General features: G+C 42.6%; 1 protein-coding gene across 1 annotated transcript in view; it reads right to left on the bottom strand.

Moving 5' to 3' along the window:
• SLC12A5 (solute carrier family 12 member 5) overlaps positions 1–16,138 on the bottom strand; it is a 503,432-nt gene that overhangs the window by 38,607 nt on the left and 448,687 nt on the right. The window contains exons 18-19 of the mRNA XM_078652979.1: positions 7,633–7,828; positions 4,369–4,538 (exon numbers count right to left, since the gene is read on the bottom strand). Coding sequence (XP_078509105.1) covers positions 4,369–4,538; positions 7,633–7,828 — 366 coding nt within the window. The remainder of the gene's footprint in view (positions 1–4,368; positions 4,539–7,632; positions 7,829–16,138) is intronic.

The raw sequence follows: 16,138 nt of genomic DNA, 5'->3' as shown, positions 1-16,138 counted from the left end.
CAGACCACCGACATCAGAGGCTCCGTCGTTGTCGTACCCACCAATCTGTCGTCTCCCTGGAGATCACCTGAGCTACCGTCTAACTCCATCCGTAACCCCTTCACAGCAACAAGCAAAAACTTTTCTCCCCGCCCGGCCAAAGCCCTCAATTCAACGTTCACATAGGGTTTTATACCAGAACATATCAAGCAGGCCTTGGACACTCCTGTTAGAAGCACCAGTCAACAGCAAGAAGCTTTCAAATTACAGGTACATTTTGAATATACTATATTTAAGCACAATTCGATAAAGCAAAGTCAAAGAAAACTCCAAAAGCAAAGGGAACCACAGAAAGGGTTCTACAGCCAGCAGTCTATGTCTAAACTGTCAAGAAAGGTAAACATAACATGGGCCAGGTATCAGTTTTTGACAAGGGATTGCTCTTGTTTGATCATCTGTGACCTCCCACAAGTATTACACAGTCTGATTGTGAAATTCCCTCAAAACATCTGCACATTTGTGGTTAGGTTTCTGACATGGCCTTAGAATAGAGCTCACTCCTTCTTTCAGTTGCACCCAGCACATATGTGTGGGTTACACTGTCTGGTCAACCAAAACTGCGCCATACAGGGTACCTCATAGTTCAGCGCTGCCGCCAAGACGTTTTACTGACAATACGACAGGCCAGATCAGGGTAATTATTCTCTAGCATCTTCAATAGGAAAACGTCCCAGGAACTTCCCTGATCTTTTTCTGCCTGAGGAATGTCTCTGGACCTTGTGGCAACATAGAAAACATATTAGAATGTTGATAGCCCACTTCCAATTGCATAAAAGACATATCCCTCAGCCTGATTGGATCTAAAACAGAGTCAATCATTGTAAGCCAAACAAACAAAAGACATTCCTACTTACGTGACATCAGTTTCTATGTGAGGGATTGACACATGTTGAGGAAGTGAGAAACCTTGCTATCCTGTTTGACTTTGATCACACTTTTCACCACAGTTAAAAACTAGGGTCAGGGTGGCCTTCTTCCAGATCTTGGCATTGTGCGAAGTGTTCTCATTGTTGCACTCAGAAGACCAATAGAATTAATAAGTCTCTGGTTCTATCAAAGCTGCATTTCTGTTTACATTGACCTTTCCAAGAACCAATGTCAACACCAGTAGGAAATCCAGAAGTTTGCAAACAGAGCTTGGTTAGGCTTGAGCAACAATGACCACATCACTCCTAGGCTGAGGATACTAGAAAAGTTCTCAGCAGAACACAGGATCAATGTCAAACTTCTGTGCACATATTTATCATTTGTAACTCCACTTCTGCTTATCTATAGTTACCTTGCGATGCAGGGTTAAGTTGATGTAGTGGATGCTGTATTTCTGTCATACAAGATATTGCATGCACTGGAGTGATGGTATGACTTCTAATCAACCATGAAATGGAACTTCCTATTAATAAGGTAATGGGCCACATATTAAAGAACCCTTACTACTAAAAAGTTGAGCTGCCTCCAGTCAGAGTCTGGGACTCCATGCTGAAGTGTTCATCCATCAAGTATAATCTGCCCACATGAGAGTAAAACAAATGAAATGCCTGTGCCAGTCTTAGTGTAAATGGAACCAGCTACTGCCATGTTTTCTTGCTCATACTACCAATGCCCAGAACAAATGCCTGTGTCTGACATTGAGATGCTCTGGGCCATATTATCAAGAACTGGCGCTAAAATTATCGCCACTTTATCGGCAGGAAACTGCCGCTAAAGCGGCGATAATGGGCTTGATAATATGTCCTTTTTGAATTCCCATAGCTGCCCAGGTTCTGGTGTTAACCTGGGCTGCTATGGGAATTCACAAGGGCATATTATCAAGCCCATTATCGCTGCTTTAGCGGCAGTTTCCTGCCGATAAAGCAGCGATAATTTTATCGCCTGTTCTTGATAATATGCCCATCTGTGTTTGGGCTCTCTGGACAAGAAGATTGTGAGTTAGTTTGCTTGACTGAAACATTCATTACCTGTGAAAGCCACTCTTGGGTACTCATGACCCCATCAGAGGCACTTGCTGAAATTCTTGGTAGGAATTCTGGCCCGCATTATATTTCTGCAGTCGGGCCATTCCACCAAAGCAGCAGAGTAAATTCCTCTGTCGCCATGGCGGAGGTCCCGGCAGCCAGATTTATAGATAACCACCAAGCTGGAACTCATTTATACAGATTGGCAGGAACTGACGTCACAGTGGTTCTTGTCAATGTATTTCACTGTTTGGAGGAGGGCTCCTTCAACATGATAGAGCCTTGCACCAAACAGTTTTCCTTTTTTATATTTTCAGGAAGAAAATACCGAAAAGGCATCTTCTTTTTGAAAATAAAAAAAAGAAACTAACCCTCCTGGTCATGGGAGTCATCTCTCACTGCGAGAGGGGGCGTTGTTTCTTTTTTACTGTCCCTCAATCTTGATGATGACATTCAGTAAAAAAGGCTATATGTCCACCCAACCTAATTGCGTGGATGGAAATATAGCCAATTCTCCGATGGCCCTTACTCTATCGGGCTATCGGAGAAGGCTGACCACAGCGGACACAGAGTAGTTTATACCATGTCCTAACTTAAGGCCCACATGCATTTAAATTGGGCAGGCAGAGCACTGTGTTGGCAGAGAAGGGACTCCTTGCGACAAAGTTCCCCCTCCGCCAACATATAAATCAGGCCCTCTGTCATGTTATCAATACTAGAAACATGTGTGTTTTAGTGTATAATTTTGGGGTTCGTCTTCCTTCGGGGAACTTGTGTCCAATTACATTTTTAAGGGAATTCCTTGGTGAATGGCTTTGTAATTAACAGATTAATCATGTTATTTCTCTCTAAAACACTTTCAGACCACAAACATGAGAAAAAAATGTCTTTGACATGAGTCATTGGTGAAAAACTTCTGAAAATGTCAACTTTAAGGTATCAACTTCTAGAATGCCTCCTGGATAGGTGGCCTCCACTAATGCTCTGAAGCGGATATGAAGTGCATGTTCTGTACTACATGTTGTTTCCATCCATTGAAAAGTGGATATAAAGTGTATGTTCTGTACTACATGTTGTTTCCAGTGGAAGCACATTTGTGGCTAATCCCTTCAAATTCACCCCTAATAAGTGATACCATTCGTTTTTATTGAAGGGGCCATTGGTGGGAGCAACCAATCTTAGTAGCATTAGGTTAGTGACAAATAAGTCCTTTATGGTTGCCCAGTTCAGAACATTCCCTGCTGCTTATTCAGGGTTAGTGAAAAAAAAAACCTCTGTTGGGTTAACCCAGATCTCCAGGACATTCTCTTATGCTGGTTCAATGTTACTGATAACAAACCCTCTGGTGAGGTAACCCAGATCCCCAGGATATTCTCTAATACTCGTTCAAGGTTAGTGATTATGACCCCTCTGCTAAGGTAGCCCAGATCTTCAGTACATTTCCCAGAGCTCATTCAAGGTTGGTGACAACGACCGCTCTTCTGACACAATTCTGATCATCAGGACATTCTCCGCTGCTCATGCAAGGTTAGCGATAACATTATTTTCTTCAGATCAGGATGTCCTTTCAATGTTTTTTTTTTGTTTTCTAACTGCCTTCTCCCCAGGCTTTATGTGACCTACTTCCAGGCTCCAGCTGCCTTTATAAATACAAAGCTGACATGCTCCCCAGTCCCATGCTGTTCTTTTTATTTCAACAATGATTCTTTTAAAGGTCGTTTAATATAGTGTAGCATCTGAACAGAGGTACATTTCTCGCCCTGCTTTCCTCCCTCTAGTTTCAAATGCTCTTCTTTTCTTTGCTTCCTGTTCAGCTGGGCTTATTCTTCCCCCTCTCCATATATCCTATCCTCACTTCTGCTGCAATCTCTCCATGACCACTGGTGCCACCCTAGTAATTACTTTTACTTTACATTGCTTGTTGTCAACCTTTATTCCACCTAGACAGGGTCTACAGACTGCTCCTGTCCTCCTCACCGGTTGCTTGCCACTATATAGACAACAACTACCCCGAGATACCACTACAATGAAGCTACAACATCAAAATTACCCCTTCTATGAACAACAATGCCTTGAAGAAGGTAAGTATACTATACCTAAAACTGAGTCTAGCCCTAAACCGAAGAGCAACCAACTCCCAAACATAAATCTAACTCTTAACAATACTAGATACTCTAATACTGCTCCTGACCTTAATAGTTAACTTTGTGCTTACCTTATCGGATGACATGATATGATAAGTAGTGGTATTCTGAATAGTGGTAAATTTGATGTAGTGACCTGAAGTCACTGAACACTGAAGCACCGGATTCTCAGCATTGCGAATGTACCCTTTCACCTGCATTGGGCCATCCATGTTACCCCACCATGCCCTCACCTTGTGGTGCTTCAGAAGGAATGGAAGAAGCATCAGCATTCCACCATCATGGACAATCCACCACACATCGATGAAGCCCTCTGAAAACTTCTCTTGATTGCCAGGGAACATGGCAACGTTCTTGGCGACAATCAATGCCAGATGAGCAGCCGTCGTCTCCCGCACCAGTTCTGTAGGATAACAGAGAGGAAATGTGTAAAGCTGTGGGTCTGTGTGCTGTAGTGGGATAAGTGACTAAATTGAGAGCATCCTGAGTTACCACACTTAGGGGCCGATTCACAGAACTCATCTGAGACAAAATCCTAAAGGTACTACTTTTGGTATTCACAGAAGGCATTTAGTAGTAGTAAAGTTAGGATTTTGTCTTAAAACCAAAACTTAAGACAAACTTAACTCCTTATGTGCTCATGACGGCTCCCAGCCGTCATGAGTCACAGTAGGCGTGTGCTCATGACGGCCGGGAGCCGTCAGAACGTTGCCGCTCCGCCCATGCGCTGTTAATTCCCCGCCTGTGCAGGAGAATTAATCAGTGGGCGGAGTTCTGATGGCTCCTGGCCGTCATGAGCACATGCCCACTGTGATTCATGACGGCCGGGAGTACCAGAGCGCCACACCCAACCCCCCCTCCCCCTCGCACGGCGGCGACATTCGCACCGCAGCAAAGGGGTTAAGTTTAACTTACGACAACATCCTAACTTAAGACAAAATCCTAACTTTACTACTACTACTAAATGCCTTCTGTAAATACCAAAAGTAGTAAGTTTAGAACTTTGTCTCAGATTAGTTCTGTGAATCGGCCCCTTAGTATCTGTGGCCCTACCACTGGCGTTGAAAGTGGCTTATCCTTATGGCTTATGTCCACTTTAGTAAGATTATTAGTGGCAGGAGAGGTGGCCCCAAAGAGCAGCTGCCTATGTGATGAAAAAATCCAACCACATGTTGCAACAACTCAGTAAATCATTCAAGGAGTTCTGTTAACATTTTGAGGAATAGGTTCTAGGGTTGCGTTAACTCCTCTACAAGCTCAAAGAACTTCTAGGTGTCATGCAGTATCCTTTTCATATATGGAGTGGTGATGTGGTTCTTTGTCCCTACAATATTGGTACACTTTCAACTTCTCATTTCTTCAATCCTATGTGACACATTCCTTATAATGTGAGAGGTTTTAAGAGTGCAGATCTTTAATATAAATAGCAGATTAAATACTGGGTGATTGAAACAGGAATCACACAATACCTGGAATGTGTGGCAAGCAAATACTTGAGCAAACAACAAAGTAATTGAAGGAATGTTAGAAATAATCTCATCAGCAACAGGCATGTGCTTGGGGTTCTAGGATCTGATCTGGGGTTGATTGTGATCTCATATGGAGAGGGACTGGCAATTAAGTCCAGACTTTTCCTACTGGAGTGGGACCAAGACTGATTTGCATATGGCTGGTCTCTGTCTAGAGTGGCATAGTGAATAAAAATACTATGGACTGGAATGCTTTCAAGAGTGACAGAGCCGCTGGGATTAATTCTACATTTCCTTCCATCACTTTGTTGTGTGTTGAAGCAAATTTTGAAAATAGTCAATGTAGTTCTTCTTTTAAGCCCAGTTGCCAGATGTAAAATGTTTCAGACGTCATTCAGGACCCTTACTCCTAACTGAATGCTAGAAGCAATGCATTATACAAATAAAGGAGGTGGATCATTAGCTATTTCTTTATTAGGAAATCCCATAACTGTAAGAGAAGGTTCAAAATAGTGGAATTGGACGAGAAAAACAAGCCAACTTCATGTCAAGTGTACAAGCATTTTTACTATTGTAAACACTCTGATTTGGAGTTAGTTTGTGACTGCAAAGATGCTTTCTCTAATGTACAAAATCCAAATTAGGAGTTGGTAAACTTTTTCCGACTCACAAAACGGGATTGTAACAGTATAGCAATTCAGTATTTGAAAAGGAGTGTTGTTGGTATGTGATGTATTAATGTTTTGAAGCAGCAAAACAGCCAAAAAACTTTGAAAAGTTAGAGTTTCCCGAGTTAGGGTAATATATTCCAAAATAGAAGTGGTCACTTTGGAATCCCTTCTCTCTTGTGAAAGTAAATAAGGGGTTGTTGGATCAGAGACATGGTGGGCTGCTGATCGTACCAGGCCACCATCTCTGTGATGGCCACCAATCAGAGTAAATTGCTGTTTGTGATCTAGCTTATTATAGTTCTTGAGGTAGGTTTGAATATGGCCCACTCGGAATCAGAATTTTAAGACCCAACCAATTAGTACATTTGCTTTGTACAATTCTCTACTGGTCTAAAAAATGCAGACCGCAAATTGCAGCCAGTTGTTTTGCAACCAGTGTTTAATACATCTGGCCTTCAGTTCTTTCAGGGGTTAAACGTGTATTGCTGTTGTTCCAAAGGAAATGATTCCAACAATCTAAGCAGTATGACTTCAGACAAAGAGTGCAACTAAACGTTACTGCCCCTGGTTCAATACGTTAAAAACTTAAAGTTGCACACCAAGCAATTATAGGACAAAGGCGAGCAGCAGGGGTTCCTCCACTAAGGCGGAGCGTCGCCCCACTGCTTTGAAGCAGTGCAATGGAAAATAAAATGATAATAACTGAAGTTATTATCATTTTATTTTTTGCATTCCCATTGCCGGGGCGGGGCTGGGCACCTTGACCCAGAGGGAGGAGGAGTGGGTATCGCTGCACCTAAAGTGTTCTTGACTGTCTCCAGCACATGCCCAGGCCCCCAGCCTCTGTCTGAGCGCCGAACCAGGTTGCTAAGACCAATCACGATGCAGCTATCTGGAAGCCTGTGTGCTTCCTGTTTCTGCGGCGGAGAGGCGGCGGTGATGATCAGGTAAGTTTTCTTTTAAATTTCGTAACCCCCCTCCTTCCCTATCACTGTCCTCTACCAGCCGCCACTGACGGCGAGGACATATAAGGTTGGGAAACAGCAATGAACTGATAACATATCATACAGATGATATTCTAATGTCGACCTTCAACATAGATGACACTAATCAGATGACTATCAAGAATGAGTTACACAACGAATATGTCATCTGTATGGTTTGTTAAGAGAAAAACACCTACTACTGTGGAATTCTGGAAAAGCAGAGAGGCCACTGATATTTTGTCTTGAAAGAACAGTCTCACAATCGATTACCTTTTCCTACTAATATAAAATTGTCTTAAGTTCAGCCAGGTATACATGCTTGTATACGTGTGTCATTGCCAGTGCAACATCAGACCAGGGACTGCACGTACCTATGAAGTTCCTCCACGTTTGGTGGTCTTCCTTTTGCCTCCAGTTCCGGGGCCATCCCACCAGCACTGTGTTGTGCTGTAGACCCCCGAGACCGCTGGACTGGATGAGGTGTGAAATCCCATCTCGTATATTGGAGGAGATGACAACCTGGCAAAATCCTTTCGTCTTCTCAGTTTCCATGAGCCGCCGGATAGACTGTGTGGATAGGATTGGGAGGCAAGAGGGAGATCAGATATTGTCGGAATAATACATTAAAAATAGTACGTTATAGACACATAAATAAATCCAATCAAACATTTAACACTGCAAACTTTAGACAGAAAGTGTTAATTGCATAATATTATAATATAATCATCTTCACTACTAACAACAGCAAACAGATATCCATACTCCATATTGGAATTCTTTGTCAGCCAACATTTGATCTCACTTGATCAATCATTCACTGCCCCTACAATGACCATCCCAAGTATTTTGACTTCATCATGGGATTAAAGTAACCTCACAATCCCTGTACCATGGAGGCTCAGAGGCTGCTAGGTCACTGGTTCATGATATCACAATAAGGGCTGGAAGCCTAATATCTCCATCACACTTAGGCCCTCGTTATCTATATCATGGAATTTGGTACTGGGTGCTGGGGTCTATGATTCCAGCTGGCACCCTCTCACCAAATTCTAGTGATTATGAGCTTTTTCCCTCGGATGGGAAATAACTACATAGACCTGGTACTACTGGGTCCTTGTAAGGAAAGTTTTCTCTGATTCCGGCGGGAAACACAGTTACATTTTCTGCCTGCTCTGAACATATGGAAAGTGTCACTGGGAGGGATGGTGGGGATGTACGTCGTTACAACGCATGCTTTTACAACGCATGCCTTTACGACGCAACTTTTACAACGCAAACCATTACAACGCATAGTGCTTAGGGGTGCTGGATAGTGAATAGTTTAATTTACTATTCCAACGCCAGTCCCCGTGGACACTAGGGAAGGTGTTGGATAGTAAATTAAATCTATTCCCTATCCTAGAGCGCCCCCCTGCGCAATGCGTTGTAATGGTTTTCGTTGTAATAGTTGCGTCGTAAAGGCACTGCGTTGTAAAAGTTGCGTTGTAAAGGATGTTTCCCGGATGGTGGTAGTTGGAGGCGGGCCTCATGAAGGGTAGGTGTACACTGCTAATTTGTACATGGACAGGAGGAGCATTGTGTGCCCCTATCCACTGTATTGCTGCAGGGATCAGGCGTGGCCGTGCTATGAAGCTGCCAACACCCACTGCCCCTGCAATAGTATAGACAATACTAGTGTCTCTGGGCCCAGAATTATAGGGTATGGAGTTTGTGGACCTGATAAGTCTGGGCCCGAAGAGACTCAGAATGGCAAGAAGCAAAATTGAACTCAGAGTTACGGCTCCAGATGAAATACCACAATGTGTAATGAGGGCCTTAGGGGTGTAGACTGGAATATTGTGAAAGGAATATCGAGTGACCATTATATCATGACCAAAATATTGAAAACAAAGGTTTTGAGGCGTTAAGTACACAGAAGGAGGTACAGATTTACTAATACTGACTTCACACCTACGTTCCTTGAGGATATACATATCATTAAGAAATGTGGAATTATAAATAGAGAATCCCTACATAATTTCATGTCGATATTTTGGTCATCAATATTCTGGTCACGATACTGTTAAGACCAACCAATATTTGTTCTGTGACACTCCAGATCCACGCTGTGATTTAGGCTTCCTTTTCCGTGTCACAGCACTTACTAATGAGTTGCCACCTAATAGACAGGAACATCAGGTTATTTAATGCTGAGAAGCTGGTCCTACCCTCTTTGAAGGTGCTTTCAGGTTGGTAGGTCACACAACAAATACTGAGGAATTATGTCATCCCTGACAAGAGACCCCAAGAAGTAAGAAAGACTGTATGACTGGGTAAGAACTGGTATCTATCCAAGAAGGTCTGAGCTACCTAATGTTCCTTACTCTACCACCATCATTCTTCAAGATAAGGGCTCAACACCTTTAATCTGCATCTCATAAACCTTTCAAAACATGAACGAATATTGGTTTGGAAACTGGAAAAAGACGCAAATGTAACACTTTTAAAGACTGATTATCTGCAAAGCAGCTTTCTCAAATCCTTAAACATCTAGGAGATGTGATAACGACCAAAAAGTTCTATGAATTGGCAAACATCAGATGCAGAGTCTTCAAAACCTTGAAGCGATGGTTTGGAAGATTTTCAGCACCAAGGAGGAACCCTTCAGAGGTGAAAGATGTTCGAATCATGAACTGTCTATTGAGAACCATGTAGAAACTACATACCAACGCTACTTCTAACCATAGTCCAAGCATATGCTATGATATCGAATTAGATGGAAAGTTGGGTGCTGTGAGATCTGGGTGATTGTCTTAGCAGGAATACTAAAACCTCAGAGATAGAGAAAGGGGCACCATGATCTTGTCTAATGTCTTAGAGACAAACCATACTTTTATATGACTGGAAAGTGCAAGTCTCTCTAGGGTATTGGAAGTTAAATGGACCATAGATTTTCAACTCTTTTGGTACAGTCCCAGCCTGTCAACTATCAGGCCAACATGATACTACGTTGGAGTCAGCTGCAGAAGAAATAGACCCTTGGGTTTTATCCAACGGTACCAATGGATAACCTCTTTGCGGGGGTGAATCAGGGTCTATAAATATGAACTGAAACATTCGCCATCCCTGCCAGTGACTCATTCTTTCTTCTTGTCAATCGAGACTGAATTAAATGAAAGCAGAAATGCAAAGTTGAGAGTGTTTAAAACTATACCACAGCCAAGGCATTCACTCACCTACTCACAATACATGGGTCTCAAAAGTAAGAATGGAGCTTGAAGATCTGTGTCTTTTGGAGTCGTTTGGAGCATAGTGGTCTGGTCAGAATGTCTGCCTCTGTGACACTGGAGTCGAAACCACTTGTAAATGAGCCCATGTTTGTGTGAAGAATGAAAATATGTCTGAGTCTGCCCACCTGCCATTCAGCCTATGCCCTAATATGAATGATTGAAAAGCACATAAGGACCGCCTGTCTGTACAGAGGAACTCTAAGTCCCATAATCACCCGCAGGCCTGCCTTGTTATGTAAAAGGTGGTTCCCAAGGGGGAAGTGTAGCCCTTAACTCCCACGGCGATAGAGGCAGAATCGAGGTAAATAAACCCCTTTAAAGGAGTACGTTTGCAATTATGCGTTTAGTGCATTTATATTCGCATAACCTCAGTCATGAAAATATATATTGATACATAGCAATCAATTATTATGTATTACTTATATCTTAAGGAAAATGTGCTTCTAGAAAGTGACGGCGCAGTGAGAGTGATTATTGGTGAAAAAAGTGCATACGTGGTATGTACAGAGATATATATATGCATGCGGCTGATAGGGATACTGGGTTGCCCCATTTGCTCTAAAAACTATGCCTTAAAGAGGAGGCATTGCCAGAATCGGCATTCCCGCCGTGATGTGCTATAAACCGCCGTGATGTGCTATAAAGGGCGTAATCTACTCCTGCGGTGCAGGAAATACATGAGCACCTCAAGAATTCAACCCACAGCCCCAACCCTCCTGCAACCAGCCCTGTCTAAGTCGTCCCCATGATTGCTGTCTCTAAGTGGCAGTCCTGACTGGAGTACATCCTCTTTGCCCTTCTGAGGAAGAATCAACCTTGCACCTCAAAAACAAAATCTGCCATTGGCTGGCCCGGCATACTGACTTTGGCATTTCTGAATACGGTGATATTCTGTTCGCGAGGAGAGTTGGTTGGGTTGGCCCTTCGAAAAAGCATATAGGAGGTGTCTGCATTGTTATAAATTGCAAATATACAGGTCTGGCCCATCGTTTAATACTTCCTGGAACAATGGCTGATTTGATGGGACCATCTGTCAACATTGTCCCCCTTGGCTTTTTCTACAAGCCTGCACCGCCCATCCCGAAGGGTGGCTTTCAGTTCCTTCCGTCTTGGTATGACTTATTCGGGGACCCCTCTGTCTCCACCACAAATAGATACCTCCCTCTATGAAGTCCAGACTGCAATGATTGATCCCTACCTCCATGGCTGATGATAGGGTACCTGATATTGAAGGTGCTGCAAATCCTCGACACTTCACCTGATGGTTCCACCTCAATTCCATGTGAACACCTTAGATTTTCATCTTCCAGTGATGTCACGGCTACCTCTACTCCCACCACAAAACAAGTCTCCTGGAATCTTGCTGGAATGGCGTCTAAACTGTCTTACCCTGGCTGATGCCAATTTATAGATATATACAACACTTATATACATAAGATATTTGTCTTTTTCAGGAAACCTGGGCTTTGTCTACACAGTTTTGTTCTGGATTTATCAGTTTTAATCAGGCTGCAACATCCTCAAGAAAAGGGTGGCCATCTGGGGACTAGCAACCTGGATAAAAACTACTTTGCTGTGTGTGACTAAATACATTGATTTGGGTTCCCAAGACGCCCTGTTTGTCTCTTTGCAGTTCCCTTCTAGCGCTTACTTGTGTATATATCATTTTTATTGTAGGCATGGTGATGGCAGAGATGAAATATCCATTATTTATTTGATCAATGCTCACCTGTTGATAGACAATATTCTGTTAGATATCAGGTTGTGGCCCATGACGATTTACATGTTTGTGATTCCCGATATGATGCAGACCATAACGCTTTGGATCTCACTTTGAGGTAATTCAGTCCCAGTATTCCTTGTTCTCTTACGGAACCCTTTGATAGGAGACTCACTCCCACTAGCAATTGCCATATATTGAAATGGAGTTCCGGGGCTGACTCCCCAGCTGCACTGAGGCAGGTCTATAAAGTGGTTGCCATTGGCTAAGAAGCGGTGCAGGTTGAGGGTACACATGTTGCATCCCGAGTCCCTAAAGAGAATTAGTGGCATCCACAACACCATGTTTTCCTCCCTTAGGAACCTGTTTTTGGTGGAGTGTAGGACTCTTCCGAAGAGGTTAAAAAAGGTCCCTTGGTAATCCAAATCATGCAGAGTTGCAAGGCCATCCCCGTCTATGGCCATTAAAGATGGGAAGAGAAATCTGATTAAATAAGTCAGATCCTCTTATAAAGCTGCTGCATCAAGTGCTAAGAAAGATTGAGTGTTTGAACACTCGTAAGCCATGTTAGCTGATATCAAAAGAAAAGACCACTGTTCTTTTTGGCATATTCTTGCAAATAGCAGCTCTGATTCCATTTCACTTACATCTCTGCAGTTGCCTGAGTCGACCATTTTTCTAAGCTGTACTCCCATGACACAGGTGTGGATCCCTCTGAGAGCGACAGTCACAGATTATTTGCTGGTGGGGACAGCGCTATTATCAGTGCTTCCTCAGGAGCTTTCAACTCTGGGCATGATGCCCAAGAAGCCTGGCCCTTTTCCATCGATTAAATCAATAAAGCAATTGATTGGCTCACTCCCAACAAAGCACCTGGGCTAGACAATATCCCTGAGGACCTCTTTAAGGTTGAAAAGGACATTTGGAGCCCTGTTGTGCTCTTTCCTTTAACTCCATAATGGGCGGTTCCCCCATGCCTCCTTCATGAACTGGGGATGAGATAATCAAAAAAATTTTAAAGGGCTCAAGTTCTCTTCCATCCAATAATAGGCCTTTTAGTCTGATTGATAGCTCACAGAAACAATTTTGCTGGGTTATTATGGAAAAATTGCAGGACTGGATTGCAGATGTGGGGCTGTTGACTCCATTGCAAGCCGGCTTTAGGGTTGGTATTAGCAGCATTGATCAGGTGTTTCACCTTTAGCTAATTTATTGGAAATATGTTACTCTGGGGAGGTTGCATATATGTGATTTTTTGTGGAAATCTGGTCCGTTTTTAACCTTGTACCCAGGGAATCCACGTGGAAGGTCATGGAGGAATTAGGGGGCTGATTCACAGAACTAATCTGAGACAAAATCCTAAACCTACTACTTTTGGTATTCACAGAAGGCATTTAGTAGTAGTAAAGTTAGGACTACTAACTTTACTACTACTAACTTGAGACAAAATCCTAAACTTACTACTTTTGGTATTCACATAAGGCATTTAGTAGTGGTAAAGTTAGGACTACTAACTTTACTACTACTAACTTGAGACAAAATCCTAAACATACTACATTTGGTATTCACAGAAGGCATTTAGTTGGAGTAAACAGAGAGGTCTGGAGATTAATCTCAGCAAGACTAAGCACATGGTCTTCAACCCCTGTTTGACGGCTTGTTTCATACCAACCTTATATGGTGTCTCCCTGGAGAAAGTCCACATATTTGACTACTTGGGGGTCATGATTGCAGAGCAGTGTGACTGAGCCCCACACATTCAAGTGCAGACTTAAGATGGAGCAATACGCATTGGGCACGGTAAGGTCACAAAGAGGCTCTCCTTTTCATCCAGTATCCCCAACACTCCAAATCTATAATCTTCTAACCCTTGGGGCAACTTTTTATGGAGGGGCACTCTGGGGTCACAACGATGTAAGTAGATTGGTGAAAGTGAAAAAAGGTTTTTCGCAAATTCTCACTAATCTTCCTGTTAGAACCCCGCTTACTCCCTTACGGCTTGACTTGGGCCTTAGAGCATTTTCTGCATGTAAACAAGCAATGGTGCTTTGCTGTTTCTATGTGTGCTGCACAACACAGCACACATGGGAACAGTAAAAACGAGGAGAAATTAAACATTTCTCTTCGTTGCGCCATGTTTTCCTTGGTCTTAATTTTGGCACTGCCCAATATTTAGGCTACCCTTGTAAAAATGGGGCAGCGTCAAAATTAATGGCTGTTGGGGTGGAACACCCATTGCCCGCCCCTTTCATGCTGAGTGAAGCGTGAAAGAGAGCCTTATCTACAAGGCGCTAAGGCACGTTAAGTGGTTTAAAACTACCTTGTAAATAAGGCAAAGCCTCTATCTTCACCATAACGTCGTGAAAAGTAATGTATTGCATTATAAATGCATTTATATAGTGCTTACTACTCCTGATGAGGCGTCAAAGTGCTTTTTTTCGGCGAGTAGCACGCTACTCCGAAACCCATAAATGATTAATGTTGAATTAGTATAGTGAAATATGAAAGTAATTTGAGTGGTGGATAGGTAAGTCATTTATTTGGATTCAGAAGGATAGTGGAGGGATAGAAGAGGGAAAAAGGTTTGCATTTATATATCGCTTGTTACCCCTGATGGGGTGTTAAAGCGCTTTTTTGGCAAGTAGCACACTACTCCAGAACCCATAAAGGATTAGTGTTGATTAGTATAAATAAATATGAAAGTATGAAAGTAATTTGAGAGGTGGATATGTTGCTCAGTTATTTGGCTAGAGAAAGGTAGCGGAGGGATAGAAGAGAGAAAAAAGGTTTGCATTTATATAGTGATTTCTACCCTTGATCAGGTGTTGAAGCACTTTTTCAGCGAGTAGCACAAATGCTTTCTGAGACAATAAGAAGTAATCAAGAGCAATGTAAAGAACCTTACACATAGACACACACACAGCTCACTTTAAGACAAGGCGCAGAGACAAAACTTTGCAAGCAAACAAGATAGAAACAGGCAAAGCTAACTACAGAGAAGGATACTGGATTAGCCAAGGCAAGGTACCTATCTGGTGCAAATTACATGCAATTGCATGGCTTCAGTAATCACATACACGTGGTTTTGCTGTTACAGTGCATTACTGTAATGACAGGGGACAGTGAAGATAGATTGGTCTAATGTAGCAGGGCAGGTTATGGGGAGGGGTAGAATTTGGTCTATTGGGAACCCTGTACAGAGACAGTGGGTGGAGGTGGTAGACGTGCAATTGAGGAAATGATAGGCGTATCAATAGATATAAAGCTTGATGTAAATTAGGTAGAGAAAGAGAGACACACAAAACAGAAATAGGACTTTATAAAGTGGGTTTTACTGAGATATTTGGATGAACTACCCTCTGCTCTACATTATAAGGATTGTGCAAGTCCTGTTCCATGACCATATTGAGGAGCAACATCAAAGGCCGAGTTCTTTTTCTTTACAAAAGTAGATTCCCTAGGTGACTTGAAATAGTTTTTAACAAACAACAGAGGGTATTTTATTCCTTATAAACCATGGTCACGTCATTGCCTTTCCTTCAGAAAGCTCAAATCTTTGATCCCTTCATATGAATTAGCATTGCTGTACATGCAGTGTGAAATGAAATGCACCAATATAGAATGTATGACGGTACAACGCGTACCGGTACAATGCGTCCCTTTACGACGCAGTTTTAACAACGCAAGTCGTTACAACGACTGCGTTGGGGGGGGGCGCTGATAGTGAATAGTTTAATTTACTATTCCAACACCAGTCCCCATGGATAGTAGGGAAGGTGTTGGATAGTAAATTAAACTATCCCCTATCCTAGAGCGCCCTCCAGCGAAAGTCGCTGTAATGACTCTTGTTGTTAAAACTGCGTCGTAACGGTACCGCGTTGTAACGGT

Source organism: Lissotriton helveticus, chromosome 7, assembly GCF_964261635.1.
Source record: "Lissotriton helveticus chromosome 7, aLisHel1.1, whole genome shotgun sequence".
Classification (NCBI taxonomy): Eukaryota; Metazoa; Chordata; class Amphibia; order Caudata; family Salamandridae; genus Lissotriton; species Lissotriton helveticus.
Note: the sequence above shows the minus strand (reverse complement) of the source record. Positions and strands in the feature narration are given on the sequence as shown.